Source organism: Lonchura striata, chromosome 3 (assembly GCF_046129695.1).
Source record: "Lonchura striata isolate bLonStr1 chromosome 3, bLonStr1.mat, whole genome shotgun sequence".
Taxonomy (NCBI): Eukaryota; Metazoa; Chordata; class Aves; order Passeriformes; family Estrildidae; genus Lonchura; species Lonchura striata.
Genome location: NC_134605.1, coordinates 27695747 through 27712962, shown reverse-complemented (window position 1 = coordinate 27712962; position 17216 = coordinate 27695747). Strand labels below are relative to the sequence as shown.

Below are 17216 nucleotides of genomic sequence, written 5' to 3'. Positions count from 1 at the left end.
GCAGCTCACTTCCTGTATGAGGTTACTTTGTTTATCATAAAACCCCTATTTTTAAACCCATTTCTGCCAATAAGTAATTTGAATTGTAATAGCAGGCGCGTGTGACTTTGCCCTCTGCACCTGGCTGATGGTGGGGGGGATGCCAGTGGCTCTGGGAGGGATAGGCATTGGAATGTGGGCTCAGGGCATCCCAGGGCGTCCCATGGCTCTTCCCTCAAACCTCAGGGGGATTATTTGTGTTAAAATCACCAGGATTTCTGAAAATCCTGACTTTTTTAGTGTGGGGTCGCATGTGGTGTGAGGATGTGGACAGGCAGAGCCGCAGCAATCACCATCCTTTCCATCCTTAGGGAATGGTCACTGTGCCATCTTCCAACTTTATTTTCATTAATTACCAGCCAGGAGAACTGTGGGATTGTCAAAAAACAGTTGGCTCGGCCCACTTTGCCCATAATTGCAGCGGGATGAGGCGTGGATTAATGAATGGCCCGCAAGGCCAGGAAGCACCAACTACCTGTGTGTCCTCCTGGGAAAAGGGATGGAGGAGCCTGTCACAAACCCAGCGAGGAGAAATCCATCAAATCCGGGAAGAGCAGGCCCTGTATCCCCACAAGGACTGTGTGAGGTCCCCTGAGCTCCACAGGACCAGCTTTTATTGGAACAGCAGTGTCTCCATCAGGGGGTAACCTCATTGTCTGCTTTTCCTTGTGTTGTAGGATTTAATTTTTCAAAATTCTGCAGAGAAGAGGTTTGGGATGCTCAGGAAGGGCAGCAGGAAGGTCCCCTTGGTCCAGCCATCCCTGAGCTTGTCTTCCACCCTATAAAAACCCCTCTAGAGCACCTTTAGCATCCCTTTACTGCTTTTAAGGACCTCCCTGATATCCAACACTTCCCATCTCTGTCTGTGCCGAGTGTGACCCCAGGAGAGGTTGAGCATCCAAGGAGCTACTAGAAAGGCAGAAAAGCCGCTGGAAAGAGTGAGCTTTGTTGCAATATGAAAATCAAATGCAAAGCTCGGTGGGTATTTTTAGCTGGTTTAGGCTGCACAGGTGTTTGAAAGGTCAGTGGCGAGTCATTGGAAAAAAATATCTATTTATTTCTGTGTGTGGGGAGAACCTGGTGTCGGTCCCGTGGCTCTGGATGACTGGAATCGCATCCTCAGCTTGGGTTGCTTGGCATTCCTGAGGCTGGTAGAGGTGTGGGAGCGCAGGAATGTTCCAGTTTTGTGTGTCCCCAACAGCATGAGCACATGGCAGCCGTGAGTGTCCAGCTCTGACATACACAGGGAGCTGTGGCTTTTTCCATTAATAAAATCTGGGAGTTTGCTCCTTTTCAAGGAATAAAGGCCACTTGTCATCCTTAAAACAGAATTGCATGGGGGTTTTTATGAGCTCCTAGAATTTAAGAGCATGGAAAGGGCCTGGCTGGTGATGTGGCTGTGGTGGGCCTGGCCCATGGCCAACGTGGGCTGAGGCCAACCTGAGTTTGGTGGATCCGTGACCACTTTGGGCTTAGCCACAACCAACAGACCATGACCGCCTTTGTCCTGGCCAGGAACACCTCGGACTTGGCCTTGCCCAACCTAAACTGTGACCACCTTGGATTTGGCCACAGCCAGTGTGTGGGCTGTGGCCAGCCTGAGCCTGGCCATGGCCTAACTGGGCCAGGAACACCTTCGAAGTGGCCATGAGCTCCTTGGAGTTGGCCATTGCCAACCTGGCCCTGGCACATGCCAAGGGCAAATCCCAAGAGAAGGGCAGCACTTCCCCTCCCGTTGTGCCACCAAGGTCACTGGGTTCAGGCAGGGCACGAGCTCCTCCCAACCTGAATCACAGCAGGGTCACGTCCCAGGTGTGACAACTCACCCGGACACATCCATGAGCTCCCAAATTCCAACAGGACCACAGAGCCACCAGGAGAGCAGAGCCAGCAGCTCCACAGGCTTGGCTGGGCAATTAAACCTTTTTTTTTGTGAGTTAAAGAAGCCCCCAAAATAGCACCTGAAACCAATAAACTTCCCTTTCAGGAACTTCTGTAATTTGAAACACACTCAAGAACAAAACAAAACAATCCAGAATTTTTTTTAGGTTGTTTATCAAGTAGGACTTGGTGGGGTTTTTTTAAAATCCCTTTCACATAGTGACTGCTGAGGAAGTGGAGGGATAGGAAGGGCTGGAGGGACAAATGAGATGGAAGGTCCAGGCAGAAGGTGGAATGGGAATTCTCAGGAACAGATTTTAAAGTGTAAAATAAAAAACTGCCATGTGAAATAATAAAAGGGAAAAAACAGTGATGCTCCATAACAAAAAACAATGTTAACAAATGCATTAAACAATAAAATAAAAATAAAACAAGACACAAAGCATAATAAAATAACCCTCAAAACTTCTTCAATGCCAGTGAAAACCAGCAGGGGACAAAGAAGTGTATGGAAGATGCCCATCAGCTGGGCTTGGGCACATGACCACAGAAATGTGAGGAAAAACAAAAAATTCCAAGGAATCCCCAAATAACTCCCAGCTGGAGCAGCTTTTGGGGTTGGGAACATTCAAGGCAGCACCTGACAAAGCAAATTCATTTAAGAGCAGCATTTTGGGTGGCCTGAAGCATCTTGGAGCTCCAGGACACCAAAATGGAGAGGGCAACACCAGGTCTAGAGGGAAAATAGGTGAAAAATGTGGAAAACTGGTGATAAAGCAACAAATATCCTCTTCTCAGGAGAACCTCAGTTCCCACAAAGAACCATCATTCGGGACAAATAGTTCAAAGTTTTTATTCATATAAAACTCATATTAAGAACATAAAAGATTCTTAAAAACAAAACCAAAAAACAACCCCCAAAAAACAAGCCTCTTGCAATTATTTACAGCAGTATTGCACAAGTAAAGTGGCAATTACCCTGTCCAAAATTCATCAGTGCAAAACACAAGGAAGGCAGGGAAATTGCAGTCAAAAATGCTACATTAGCTGGGTCCTGCGACACGATTTAGTGATTCACGCAATCCCATGGGATTGCTGCTCCAGGAAAACCTGGCTGGAGCAATCCCGGGGGGTGGAGGAACTGAATTCCAAATTCCCACTGAATTTCACTAATGCTGAAGTCTTTGATGTGCCTAAATCACTCCTGGGAAGTGGAGACTTAGGCACTTGGAGAAAAATAAGATTAAAATCTTGTTATCCTCACCACGATGGCTTTGGAAGGGGATCCAACACTTCTGGCAGGGAGGAAACCGAATCTTCACAGGAACTTAAATAAGCAGGAAATAAATATACAACATTTCTACAAGTTACAGCATTAAACAGTAGAGCAGTAGAGTGCATTAATTACACAGGGAAAAAAAAAAAAAACAAAAAGAAAAAAAAAAGGACCTACAGTATTTACCAATTCCACTCTAAAAAAGTGTAGGAAAAAAACAGGAACTTTTTTTAAAAATATTTTTTAGGGTTTTTTTTAAAGTATTTCTAAGCTGTACAAAACTTACAGGAGAGAAAGGAGAGGGAGTACATTGCACACAGATATTTGGCTCAGATGATGAAAATAATATGGTACTCTACTCTAATAAATATTTGAGTATTTACAGTTTGGTGCAAAAGAGGAGAAGCAAGCACAGGATCAATCTGGTTTCCAAGGAAAACTCTTCATCCTTTTGGTGCAACACAGAGCACAAGCTATGCTTAAACATGACCCAGAGCAGGCAGCCAACATGGCTGAAAGGAGCATAAATCCCTATTTAATATCATTTTTCTGTTTTGAGCCTTTTTTGGGGGCTTTTTCTCACTAAACCTCATAATGCCACAAGAATCCTACTTTTTGAGGGTTCCTTTTCCTATGATTTTTGGCTGGGAACTCCTGCTGTGGAGAAGGCCCTGGGAGACTTTGCCAATATCTTGCATTTTTTTTTTTTTCCTTAAAACAAATCTATTTTTTGTCTCCATGGGAGGACAGGGTAAAGTGCTCTTTGCTGATTCTTTGGTGTACTCCAAAGGACACATTCTGGGACGCCAAAGGTTGGGAGATCCCAAAGCACCATTTCATCCACCAGCAACGATGGAGCTCAACTGGGAGAAAAAAAAAAATCTCACTGGGTCTCCCTCCCTCCACTGCCAAGTGTTATCCATTTAATTTTATTTTACCAGTGGAATTCCATGGGAAATCCCTGGTGGCAGCCTACAGTAGGGCTGGCTGGGGCAGAACAGCCATGGTGAGCCAAAGCCAGAGGCAAATCCCAAGGGGATGAGGAGCAGGATCTGCCCTGACCAAGCTCCCTCGTTATTTGAACTGCTCACTCTCCACCAGTGCAAAGGTTCCCCCCCAAAGGGCTCTGAAATGCCCTTCTCAAAACACTCCCTGCTCCTGCAACTGCTGCTCACCTTGCACTTCCAAGGAAAAAAAGGGAATAAAATTGGCAACTGAGGTTAAAACTGCTTCTGTGATCCTCCAGGAGTAGGAGGGGAGGCCCTGCTCCGACCTGCCAGGCACACCATGCAGAGAGCTCCCACTGCTATCTGTCTATCATTAGTTAACACTAATCATCATCCATGGCACTCAGCAGCTTCTCCCAGTGGGAAGAACCGCTCCAAGGGGGGGCTTGGGATGGGGTTTTCTTTCTTTTCTCTTCCTATGATGCTGGTGAGACTAGAAACAACCCCGTAGCTTTTGGGAAGCACCTGCACCAGCCTGAGGGAAGGGGGATGTTTGTGCATAGATATGGGATAGCCGGAGCAGCCAATCCCCCAAAAACATCTGCTGGGAAACAACAGGAACACCTGCCGATCCATGGCTCCAGGGGGGAAGGGGAAAGGCCCTGGGACACGGAGCACCTGGGAACTTCTCTGGGAGGACACAGAGCAGTCAGATCCCCTTGGAATGTCCTGGATAAATCCATTTTGGGCTGGCATCCTTCCATCTGCATCTGGGTGCTCATCCCCATCCAAACACGGAGAGGATCCCAGGAAAACACAATCTTGGAAACCTTTTTGGACAGCCACGACTCACAACAGGTCCTGCTGCCATCGCCTCTGGCTGCCGTGTTCCGAGAGCTGCTCCCTGCCTCCGGAATGGTTTATTGCTGGATTACTCAGTCCCCCACATCTGATAGCAGACACTACAGAAGCGTTTTCATACATTTTATAGAAAGAATTTCTTTAAAAAAAGGCAACCTGGTGGCTTGGGGTTTGGTTGGTTGGTTGTGATGGTTTGGATCCTGGAGCTCAACAGCGAAGTCTTGAAATTCAGAGTGGATCAAAAAAATAGAGATATCAAAACCCAAAAAAAAAAAGTCAGCAGGAAATAGGCTGATTTGCATTATGCAAATGAAGTTGGATTTGGGGTAGCATTAAGTATTTACAGGTAAAAGAAGTGCTGATTAAATCCCTCTGCCCCTTTTCCAGCCTTTCTGGGGACAAATGCCCCAGAGGCAAAGGGAGAGGGGAGGAATCCGAGCCTCTGCAAGGCAAACTCCAAGGGCTCTGCCCATCAGCTGACTCAGGTTTCCCTGGTTCCTGCCATAGGGCTCATGCCACAGAATTCCAGCAACGATGACAAAACATGATTCTACATTTTCGCTGAGACGCTTTTGGGAAAAAGGCAAAAAAATGAATAAAAAGAGTGGAGAGAAACACTGAGTAAACACCACTCTGCCATAAAACGCCACGTGGAATGGGATGTCCACCCTCATCCTGCCACATGTCCTGGGGGAGAGGCAGGGTGGGAGCCCCACATCCATCCATGAGTCCATCCTTCCCAGGCTTTCCCAGCGAGGAATTCAGTCCTGGTGCCTCGGGATGCATCTGGCGCTCAGTGGAGCCTCCAGATGAGGCGAATGATGGAATGCAGCAGGCGCAGCAGGCGTAAGATCACGACCTGGGGATTTCCCACCTGGTGATCCAAGAAGCCCTGAAAGAGAGGGAGGGAAAAAAAAGAGAAAAACCAAACAAAGCGGTGAGTTTAATTCCCAGCATGAATCCCCCTATGCTATATAAACACCTGGAATTCCAGAGACACCAAGTGAAGTGTTTAACAATTTGCAGCCAGCAGAGCTTGGGGCTCATGACAGCAGTCAAGGCATGTCCCCTCTTCCAGGAAAAGCCTGGCACCCACAAGCTGTGCTGGGACAAGGAGTGGCTGGATGATGAATTGCCAGACTTCCTGATGTCTTGTCCGAGAAACGGTCCTGGGGGGAGGCCACACCCCTGGGGAACGTGACAGGGAACGCACCAGGACCGCGCCGCGGGACCCATCCAACAGCCCCGACCTGCCTGGCGAGTGCGGCTCTGGCACTGCTGCAGTTCCCCATTTCTAACCTCGGGATGAAAGGGCAAACCCCGGAGCCAGGTGGGGCTGGCACACGAGCCCTTCCACTCTGCCCTCCGGAGCCCAGACAGCCAGAATGCTTCCAGAAGGAAAAGGGATCTTTCCGCGAAGTGCCTCGGGGATGTTAATTAAACACTGGCTTAAATGCTCTGAAACCTCCCCAGTTTTGGGTGCAGGGAGTGAGAATTTGTCACATGCTGACTGCACCAGGTACAAAGTGTTTTTAGGGTCACGCATGACATCCCTTGCTCGTGTCACCTGAGCAGGCACGACGTGTCCTGTGCGTTCCACTCCTCACCCCAGGCCAGCCTTGGGTTGGAACTGCAGCCGTGGCACTGGGAACAGCCTCGTGCAAACCTGGGGGATGCTCCCTGCACCTCACCCTGCTGCTGCCAGGGAAACACCCCATTCCCATTAAATTCACCCCTTGATCCACCACAGGGTTATAGGGAGCAGCATCATGTGCCCAGAGATTTCCAGCACCAAAGGAGCCAGGATAACACTAGAAGGTCATTCCTGCTCCTCACAAATTACTCCAAATTTAAGGCACTGCTCTGGGAGGCAGGGAGGAGATGGGAGATGGGATGAGGGTGATCCAGCACTGAACGGGCTCCCCAGGGAATGGTCACAGCCTCAAGGCTGCCAGAATTCAAGAAATATGTGGACAATGCTCTCAGGCACAGGGTGGGATTGCTGGGGCTATGCAGGGCAAGGAGTTTGGATCTGGATTATCCTTATGGGTCCCTTCCAGCTCAGGAGATTCCATGGCACTCTGCATTTCTTCCAGCTCCTCTGGATCTGCCTGCTGCTACCAGGTGCCTCCAGCTTCCTGGACAGTCTGATTCCTCCCTTTCATTCTCCCTTCATCCCAAAAAACAGCCACTTTGCAACACAAGGGATCAGCCTGGATGGGGGAGGTCTGAAGATGCGCATTTTGGATTCTGGATTTGGGATATCAGCTTATCACCATTTTGCTGCAGGTCAGGAATGCCAGGGCATTTGGGAAAAGTGAAGCAGGTGGAGATGATATGGAAAAATCAGGATCATAGCAACTTGACCCGTTTTGTGGAAAAGCCAACCCTAGGAGCAGTGAGGAAGCACTGCAGGAGCTATTTGGGAGCTGAAGAGGATGGATAAAGATCCAGCAGCAAGCATTCCATCCCCAGCACTGCTCCTGGCCCCTCTTCCCACAGCCGAGCCGAGTGGATGGAGCAGAATCCACAAGCAGGGACATGCAGCCGTTGGGAACACTCAGCAGCCGGGACACCGGCAAGCTCATCTTGCTTCACCCCCTGGGCTGGGCTGCCTTGGGTTTGGGCTTCTCTGTGGCATTACTGCATCGACTTGGGTTGCAACACACCAAGGTGAGCGAGTTCATGGGCTTATAAAAACCTCTTTCAAAACAGTCTTTGCAAAAGAAGTAAGTTCTAGGACCAAGTGTCTTTGCAGCAGCCAGGATTTGAGAGCTGGGCTGGGAATCCCACTGAATGTTTCCCTAAAACCAATGGTGCCGGGCAGTGCATCCCCCAAAACCCTCACACTTTTTCTGCCTCTTCCTTTTAAAAAGTTTCCTCATCACCAGCAGATTCAGGCCCAATCCAACACCTCTGCCCCTAAACCCTTGCGCAAACCTGGTGCCCTAAAGCTTCCAGTCCCAATTTCAAGGTTATTTTTAATTGATTTAAAGGTTATTTTTCATTGCTTTGAGGCCACAGCCGCTGATTTGCCTGGTCCAGGCCACCCCCCACCCGCGCAGTCTTTTCTCGTCTGAGTGAACGAAATGCTCACCACAGAGCTTCCAGAAATGATTCAGCCTTTCCCTTTGAGAGAAATGGAAGGTGAAGAGGGGAAAGTTACCCTGCGTGGACAATAGGAGGCATTGAACTCGTCCCCAATGCGCCGCAGCTCTTGCGCAATCCAGATTTCCGGCTGCACCTCTTCAGCCGGAGAGTGGGACTGCCATCGGGAAGCTGTGTGGGATGAAACAGGAGAGTTGGAAAAACAGGAAGAAGAACAAATTGTATAGAATTTATTACATAAAACTCTGTAGTAACCCATCAACTCTTGCCATCTTATTCCTACTTTTTATTGCTATTATATTTTATCTCTTTTAAATCCCAGAGGTGCATGTAGGGACTCGCTGCATACAATGAACAGGCTTGTATTCCTTGTTATTTCTGTATTACTATTACTGCTGTTAAGCTTTTATTTATTTATTGTAGGCTGTCCATGGGAGCATCTCCAAGCTTTGGTCCCTCTTAAACAGGGATAAGAGTCAAGATGCCACACTCCAATTTCCCTCCCTCGCCAAACCTCCTCTTCCCCCTTTTTTGCCTTCAGCAGTAATTCCTTCCCTAACCTTAAAAATCCTCTGCCTGGATGTTTTCATTCAATCTTCACATTTCTTCCCCAAATCATCCTCAAGTGCCCAAAAAGGAAAACCAATATGGGTTTGGCATAGAGAGGAGAAAGCCACAATTGGATTTATGTGTGGAGAAACCACATTTCCAGCAAATCCAATTGCTGGTTTGAAAGAGAAAAGAAAGAGTTAATGTGTTTATTATTTAAGTCTCCACCTTAAAAAGTTATTAAACATGTGATAAATGCTCCAAATAGCCAGGAAAAAAAAAAGAAACAGGACCATGTATGGTACCAGCACCACCTCATACCCCTTCCTTAAAATTCAGGATCCAAGCAGGAACTGCTTAATGAATATTAAAAAAAAAACCAAAAAAACCCCAAACTAATTTAAATAAAACAACTCCATACAACAACAACCAAAAAAAAAAAAAAATCAAAAAACTGCACAAAACAAAGCAGTGTTTTGGCACGACAGCTTCGACAGAATCACAAGGGAACAGGAATAGCTTCCAATCTTCCAAAGATTCAAAGGATTAGTAGAGCAGTTAGAAAAAAAAAAAAAAAAAGAAATTAAATAAAAGCCTGGCTCCAAGCTGATTGGAAAATGCATTTCCGAGCCAAGGCAGCGCTGCTTGGCCGGAGGACGTGTTTTGTTTTCACGCTGTAGTAGCGCAGGAGCAGCGCTTCTCCCGCCGCAGAACGAACCACGCGCGGCGCTCGCGGTCCTCCCTCCGCCCCGGCTCCTCCGGAGCCAGACGGGATTCGGCCGGGGCGGAGCGACCTTCCCAAATCCCACGGCCGCCGTCAGCAGGGCCGGACCAGCCAGGGAAACAAAAACACGCGGCGGGCCGGGGCAGGAAGAGGCGAGGAGCGCCAGGGACGTGAGGAAAACCACGCGAGAGAGCAGCGCTGCTCCTGCTCCATCCTTTTCCCCCTGTGCCATCCTTCCTCCCGCCCCGGCATCGCGCCCGCGGGGCTCCCCGCCCGAGAGACTCGGGCTGGGCTCGGTGGCTGAGAGCGAAATCGGGCTGAGGTTTTCAGAAAGGACTTTCTGCGGCGCTGCCGAGCGGCGGCGGCGAAAGGGGCCAGTCATAACTGGTCCCCAAACCAGTCACAGGCTCTTTCGGGGCGGGGGGACACAGTCATAGCGCGAGCCAGCGCCCGCCACCGAGGGCGACACGTCTGGCCCGGGCACGGCGACAATCCGCGGGCACCGGCACCGCCGAGAAGCCACGTCTGGCTCCAGGGATGCTCCAGGATGGAACTGATGCTGTTCCGGCTCGGAAGGGCAAAGAAACCAACCCCAAATGGCAACGTCAGCTCCTGGGTGAGGTATCCAACCCCCCCATTGGGAAACCTGGGAGAGCCGGGAGGAAACAGCAAGTATTCCAAAACGAGAGCCGAGAGCGTGAGGACATCACCAGCAGATTCCCAGCTCAAGGTTTTCCCTTTAAATCCAACTATTTGCACGTGGAGAATCTTCTTTGAGAGCAACAGGTTTAAACTGCTTCTCTGCTCATGGGAATACAAACCGGGATCAAACCACCACTGGGGGAATACCCATTTTCAGGGCACCTGCTCTAGCCACATTCCCAAAATCCGCATGCAAACAAACATGTTGCCTTCAGACCGAAAATCCAATGGAAGGAAAGGAAGGAGAGACACAAAATACCATGCACAGTCACCCAACCTCTCCAGAAAGACTGAGTTTGTTTCGGGTGACTTACACACCCAGCTGGGAATTCCCCATCCCTGCCAACCTCTTTCCCCAAAAGCAGGATCAAGCCTCTTCCTCTGGCACAACCAAATCAATTCACCCTTGCTCCTCTGCTTTCCATCCCCAAAAGCATCATCCTGGATATGCCAGGCTGGCACTGCAACCCTTGTTCCCTTCCATCCCAGAATGCCCCCTCACTGCTTTTGTCTCATTTCCCAAAAGAAACAGCTTTGGAAGCAGCTGGATGTGTCCCCCTGAACTGTCAGAAAGGCGGCACAGCCCTAACCATCACTTCCCAAAACCTCCACACCAACACTCTTTCTTCCATGACCCCAGGCATTCCCAAGGGCTGCCACCACCTTTATTTGCCCTCATTAAAACCTTTGGGGAAGGTTTTGTGAGATTTAAGAGAGGGACTTTTGAGGCAGAGCATGAGTTTGCCATGCTGGAGCAGCCTTGGAGCAGTTCCCCACTGCCCATGGGAGAGGCTGGGAGCATCCGTTGCTCCTCCTCGCAGGAAACGCCAGTTTATTTTAATAAAAATAATTATTATTATTATTGCTTATGCTTCCGAGAGAAACTCTCCACCTTGCATCTTCTGCTCACAATAGATAAAATCAAGTGGGTAAAAGCACAACAAAAATATCTCCTTTGCTTCCTTCCCAAGGGACTGACCCACTTCCATGTGGAAAACTTCATGGCACACATCCAGCTGAACACTGCCAAGGCACAGGGATAGAGGCGGAGGTGTGCAGGGCAAAGTCATGGATATTTCCCAAGGAGAGCAGCATGGGAAGTCACAGCCTGGGAGCTGCAGGCCTGGATGGGGATAAAACAGCTGTGTAGCTCCATGTTCCAAACTTAATCCATTCAGGAGTATCCAGGAGTCCCAGTTAAACAGTACTGAGGATTTTCCATTTGCTTATAGTTGTTTAGGATGATGCCCCTAGCAACACTAACAGAGCAAAGGCTCCAATAAAACAGCTGATGAGAGCACAAAAATTTAGGGGAAAAAAAAAAATATATCGGAGAAACTTCAATTTCTTCCCAGATAAAAGAAACCCACACCTCGACTCTCCCAGCGAGGAATTCCAGGAGCATCCCTGCCTGGCTGTGCCAGGGCAAGGTTGTGAAACATGAATTAAGCTGTAATTACTGCAATAATGTCACAAAATCTTTCCTAAGGGCATGTTACAGCCGGGCTTCCACAGCCAGAGCCACAGCCCAAAACCAGGAGGGAGCAAAAACACTACCAACCAAAAAAGATGGTGTTTAGATCCCAGAAAGCTTGGAGCTGGTGTTTGTTATCCCCATGCCTCGCTCCTACCGTGCCCTGGTGGAAGCTAAAAGGTGGAAGTTTAAAGGTTTCCTCCAATTAAAGGAAATTCATCAGGAGAGGGGAATGCTGGACACGCAGGCAGCTCCCGAGGGCAGGTTTTCCCTGCTGGAGAGGCTTCACCTGGCACAGCCATTCATGAACATGCGCCCGCCCGCCTCCAGGCCGCTTCCCAGCGGGATTTCAGGATGCATGACCCCAGCACCTCCGCCACCGATCGATGAGAGAGCCGGCAGCGACACACGAGCCAGCAGCCACTTGAGCTTGGCAGAACAGCCTTGGACAAGCGAGCCCTGAGTAGGAAGCTGGACTCAACAACTCTGTCCCCTCCTCCCCTGGCAGCAACTGACCGAGCCCGGAAAAGAATAAACATCATAGTAATAAAGAGGCTGGCGCTGGACGCGCGGGAGTTCCCCGGCGCTGTGCTTGCTCGGCGGGCCCGGCCAGCTTCCACAAATCCCAGAGCTCCGGGAGTCTCCAGCCCGCGGCTCGGATGCTCCCAAAATCCGTGGGTGGGATGCGGGGGTGCTGATGCAGGTGCCTCGCATGGCTACCTGCGTTTTCCACCATTCCAACGGGAGCCGAGGCAAAGAGCAGGACCCCTCATGCACCAACAAACCCCTGGGCACTGTGCGCTCACAGCTTTACACAGCCCTCCTCTACATTCGCACCTGTACACAAACCCCGGCACTTTACACGCCCCCACGAGAATCCGTGTTTTCCACCGTTCTGAGGAAAGCCAAGCCAGGTGAGCAGGGGAAGGTGAGGAAATCCAAGCCAGGTGAATGGTCTGAAAACCACTCCTGCACGTTCACCCTGCCCTTCAACTGCACGTTCGTTCACCCTCTGCACATCTCCCCCGGCGCCTCACTTTCACACCTTCACACACCCCCACAGGAACTCGCTTCTGAGGAAAGCCACGCCAGGTGAGGAGGGGGAAGCGAGGGCAGCCACGCCAGGTGAGGAGGGGGAAGCGAGGGCAGCCGAGCCTGGCGGGGAGGGGAGGCGAGGAGGAGGATGGGGAGCCGCAGAGCTTACCCATGGCGCTGAGGCAGTGGCTGAGCGCCTGGCAGGGCGGGCTGGGGGTCTGCGTGGCCTTGTCGCAGCCCAGGGGCGTGGGGCTGCGCTCGGCGTCGAAGGAGAAGTACCCGCTGGAGGAGCGCGGCAGAAGCGGCGACCTCCGCACGAAGATGAAGAGCGGCGAGCGGGTGGCGAAGGGGCCGGGGCTGGCGGGCGGGCCCCGCGCCGCGGCGCCCGCGGACACCGGGCCGGCCCCAGGCAGGGCGGCGGGAGCGCCGGGACGCAGCTGCGCGCCCGGGCCCGGCCCCTCCGCCGCCGGCAGCCGCCCGCCCTCGCCGTCGCGTCGCGCCTTCACCTCGGGGGGCTGCTTGGCCATCGGGGCTGCCTGCGGGGAGCGGAGCGCGGTGAGCGGCCGAGCGCGCCGAGGCCGGCCCGGCCCCCGCCCCCCGCCCCATTGTTCTGCCGAGCGCGCCCCAGCCCCAGCCCGGGCCCCCGCCCCGCGTCCCCGACCCCGCTCACGGTACTGCCGCCGCTGGAGCGGCCCCGGCCGCGGCTGCGCTCGGCTGTGCGCGGGAGCGGCCCCAGCCCCGCTCCGCCCGTGTTTACAGCCCGAGCACCGCCCCGGCCTCTCCCGGCCCGGCGCCGCCCCGGCCTCGGCGCCGCCCCGCGCCCGCCCCGGCCCCGGCCCCCTCCCCGCCCGCGGGGAGCGCCCGGCTCGGGCGCACGCAGGGAGCCGGCCCGGGCTGGCGAGCGCGGCCCGGGGCATGGCACCGCCTTGCGCACGCACACGTGCGCTGCCAGCCTCACACGCACACACACCGCCCGCACAAACGCGCCGTGCTCCGATACCTTTACCCTTCCCACCCTGCGCCACGCACTCACACCTTGCACACGCGATACACGCCCCACGGGGTTCACCCCTGCACACACCCCACGTACTGTGGGTGCTCCCCTTACCTGCACACCCCTTACACACCCCAGGCATGCCTTGTTGCACCCCCGAGTGCGCACACACCTCACACCCAGGTGCTTGCTCTTCACACACACCTGCTTCAGGGCATCTCCTGCACCCCACAGCCCATCCTGCTGCACCCCTTGCACACGTGTGTGCACGCACACCCAGCCCTGGTGCATCCCTGGAGCAGCAGCAGCATCTCCAGCCTGTGGAGTAACACAGCTATGGAGAGGAAGGGCCATGGAAGGGAAGGAAGACCGTGGAGAGGAAGAAGGACAATGGAGAGGTAGGAAGGACCATGGAGTGGAAGAAGCCTTATGGAGAGGAAGGACTTGGCCCATCTGCCACAGGGGCTGAGTGCTGCTGCTGGAGCAGATTCTGGGGTGGTCACAGGTCTCCCATACCACCCCAGTGTCCCTCACCTCAGCCAGGTCCCACACACTGCCGGAGCATCCCTGGCTGCTCCAGCTCTGTTCTCACTCCAATGGGAGGGGAAGGAAAAGTCTCTGCATGTGTTCGAGTGGGCAAAAATAATTAGGGAAATTTGTTAGGAAGACACATTAGGGAAAAATTTGAAGACAGGGACCAGCAGCAGAAAGGAAGGGCTCAAAAGGTCTGGCCTTTCCCCAACAGAAAAGTGAGGGAGAAGCAGCGCTGAAAATCAGGCTTGTTCCTCTTTTTCCAGCCCTCCAACAGCGGTACCCACAGCACAGCACTGGTGGGGCTCCACAAAACCCCGCTTCCTGCACACTTCCCTTGGATCCCGGAGCCATCCGAGGCTTTTCCCCTTCGCTGGGGCCTGCAGAGCATCCTGTGGTGGTGGGGCAGAGTGAGGGGGACACTCGGGGGCAGCTGGGCTGCCGGGACATTGGGCCAGCCAGCAGATGTTGAGTCTATTTTCTCCTCCTGGGTCGTTTTGGTTTTTGTGTGGGTGGCTCACGTGAGCAGAAAGGGGATGGGGAACAGGCTGGCCTTTCCAACACTCAGCCTTGAGCTGGCCCTTCTCCTCCTGTCCTCAGGATTCTGGAGAGCCATGAAGGCACCAAGTGCATTTTCCCACCGTGAATCATGGCTCCAGCCTCATGGAAGAAATCTGTTTCGTCATTATCCTTGTTCCTCTTGTCATGAGCCGTCTCAGAGGAATTTGCACCAAAGCCGATCCCAAAGGTCCTTCATTTTTGGCACTGTGGGAACAGATTGAAGGAGGGAGAGTTGAAACCTGCCCCTCAACACTGCCTCAGGCCCTGCAGCATCCATCCCCAGCTCCCCAGGAATGCTGTTTAGGAATGCCTCATCCCAGCCCTCCTATACACCCACCAGCATCCATTTGCAGGGAGCTTTCCCATGTCCCACATGGAAATGAGGAGGGAGAAAGGAGAGGGTTAGAGGAGGATGGAGGGGATCCTATGCTGTTGCAGCACTCCAGTTGTGGCATCTCCCACCCAGCCTTCCCTCTGTGCCATCACAGAATCACTTAGGTTGGAAATGCCCTCCCAGATCATGGAGCCCAGTCCAACCCCAGCAGGTTGTCCCTGCCACTGAGAAGTGGGCAGGGAGGAGGTTAGGGCAAAGAAGATGGGGCCTGGCTGGCAGGAACAGACTCTTCACAGTGCCATGAAAACCCCCAGGGAAAACCACCCCCAAGCCCTCCTCCCCGCCCAGCGGGTGCTCATCAAACCCCTTCTGATCTGAACAAAGCACCAACGGAAAAAAATGACACCTTGCTCTCCTTTTCCTCCAACCATCATGATAAATGTTACTTCACTCGTGCTGCCAATTAAAAACGAGTTTGAGCCTCAAGCACGAGACTGTCTGAGCCAGCTAGGCTTGGAGCCTGACCTTTACAATGCTCCCAATTTCAAACATCAACCCAAAATCAAATCCTTTGTCATCAGCATGGGGGTGCTTGAACAGCAAAGGTTGGATAGAGATAAGAACAGGTGGGTTTTGTTAGATAAATGTATATTTTAGTTTAAAAAACCCCTAAACCCTCTCTGGGGGATCTCCACAGATTCACAGTGGTGACAGTGACGTGGTGGTGAATCAAGCAACAAGAACGGTCCCATTGTGACCAGAGTAGTCCCTGGGCTGGGCAGGAGGTGGCACTTGGATTCCCTGCTGCCACCAGTGAATTTGGGACCTGCTAATGTATATTTAAAGTTATTTATTGTTCCTAATAAGGGAAGTGACATCACCACAGGTGACCCCAAGGAGGGGGACCAGGACTGCTGCTTCATTGGTGTGTGCCTGACTAATTACTGAGGTGGCTGCAGCTTTCAACAGCCTCACACTTTATCCTTGTTAATGCCTTCAAAGCCAAAATTAAGAATTGTGGCCAGGAATTGCAGGGAGGTGGCAGCAGAAAGGGTTTGACCGGGGCTGAGTGGTGATGAGCCACCACCAACAAGGGATGGAGGAGCTGGGAAGAGAGCCTCAGACCCCAGCAGGGGGGCCCAGCTTGATGGGAGAGGGTGAAAGATGAGTAAACCTGGGTTTTCTGTAGAAGAAAAGGCAGAGCCACCCACCCACACACCAGGAAATCTCTCCTCTCCCGTGTGGGTGGTGGAGGCCCCAAGATGAGTTATCTCTAAAGGGCAACTCTGGGGATGCCTCGAGATCTTTATGGGCATGGAGCCAGCACGTGCCAGTGAGGAAATACCACCCTGCCAGGTGGGCCCTGGGCTTCACTCTTGGGTTTTTTAACGGCTTGGTTTAAATCAAGTGCAACAGCAGAACCTCCACCCCACCTCATCAGTCCCCTGATCCATTTTTACCCCTCGTGGGATGGTTTTAACCTTTCTCCTCCCTGCTTCTCATGGGATGATGGTGGGATGGGGACAGGAGCAGGTGGCTTGGACAGGGGGCTGTTTTTAAGGATGTTTAATGGAAAATAACACCATTTTTAAGGGCAAAGCTGCAGCTAAAAGCTCCATCGTGCTCATAATGCTCTGAAAAGTGGTCCTTCATATATCCCTCTGCATTATATGAGGAACTAAAAATATATAATTTACAATATAGATCTAAAAACTTAAGCCTGGCAGAGATTTTGGCCTGGCCAGAGAACAGCTGGCTCTGGCTCAGCTCATTAAAAAAATACAACTAAGGGGAGAAAGGGAACAAAAAAAGCCACCCCAGCATCCAATGTTTATGTTTCCACCAGCTCCAAGGTTGCTCCAGCTGATCTGCCTCCTGGTGCGACTCACTCCAAGTCAGGAACCAGCTGCTTCAGATCAAAGCCCAAGGCTTTTCCATGTGCCACAGGAAGCAGGCTGGAGGAATCCCAGAGGTTCTGCCATCAGGGCAGGGAGAGGAGCCCCAGCTGTAGGGAGAACAGCAGCCCCCTAGGAGAACCAACACATTCTAGCCCTTCCTGACCATCCCAGGCTGTACCAGGTGCCTAGGCTCACCATGGTTTCCTAGCTGAACAACTTACACCCATTGCCTCCCCAACCAATTAACAACTCAGTTTAGCGTATTTTTACCCCCAAAAAGCACAGAAAGATGTAAGCCATCA

General features: G+C 52.0%; 1 protein-coding gene across 1 annotated transcript; it reads right to left on the bottom strand.

The window, feature by feature from the left end:
* Positions 1 to 5797: 5797 nt before the first annotated feature.
* BCL2L11 (BCL2 like 11) lies at positions 5798 to 13123 on the bottom strand. The gene is made up of 3 exons (XM_021537637.2): positions 12766 to 13123; positions 8171 to 8283; positions 5798 to 5896 (listed from the first exon to the last, which is right to left on the bottom strand). The coding sequence occupies exons 1-3, from the start codon at positions 13121 to 13123 to the stop codon at positions 5798 to 5800; spliced, it is 570 nt and encodes a 189-aa protein (XP_021393312.1).
* Between the last annotated feature and the right edge of the window lie 4093 nt (positions 13124 to 17216).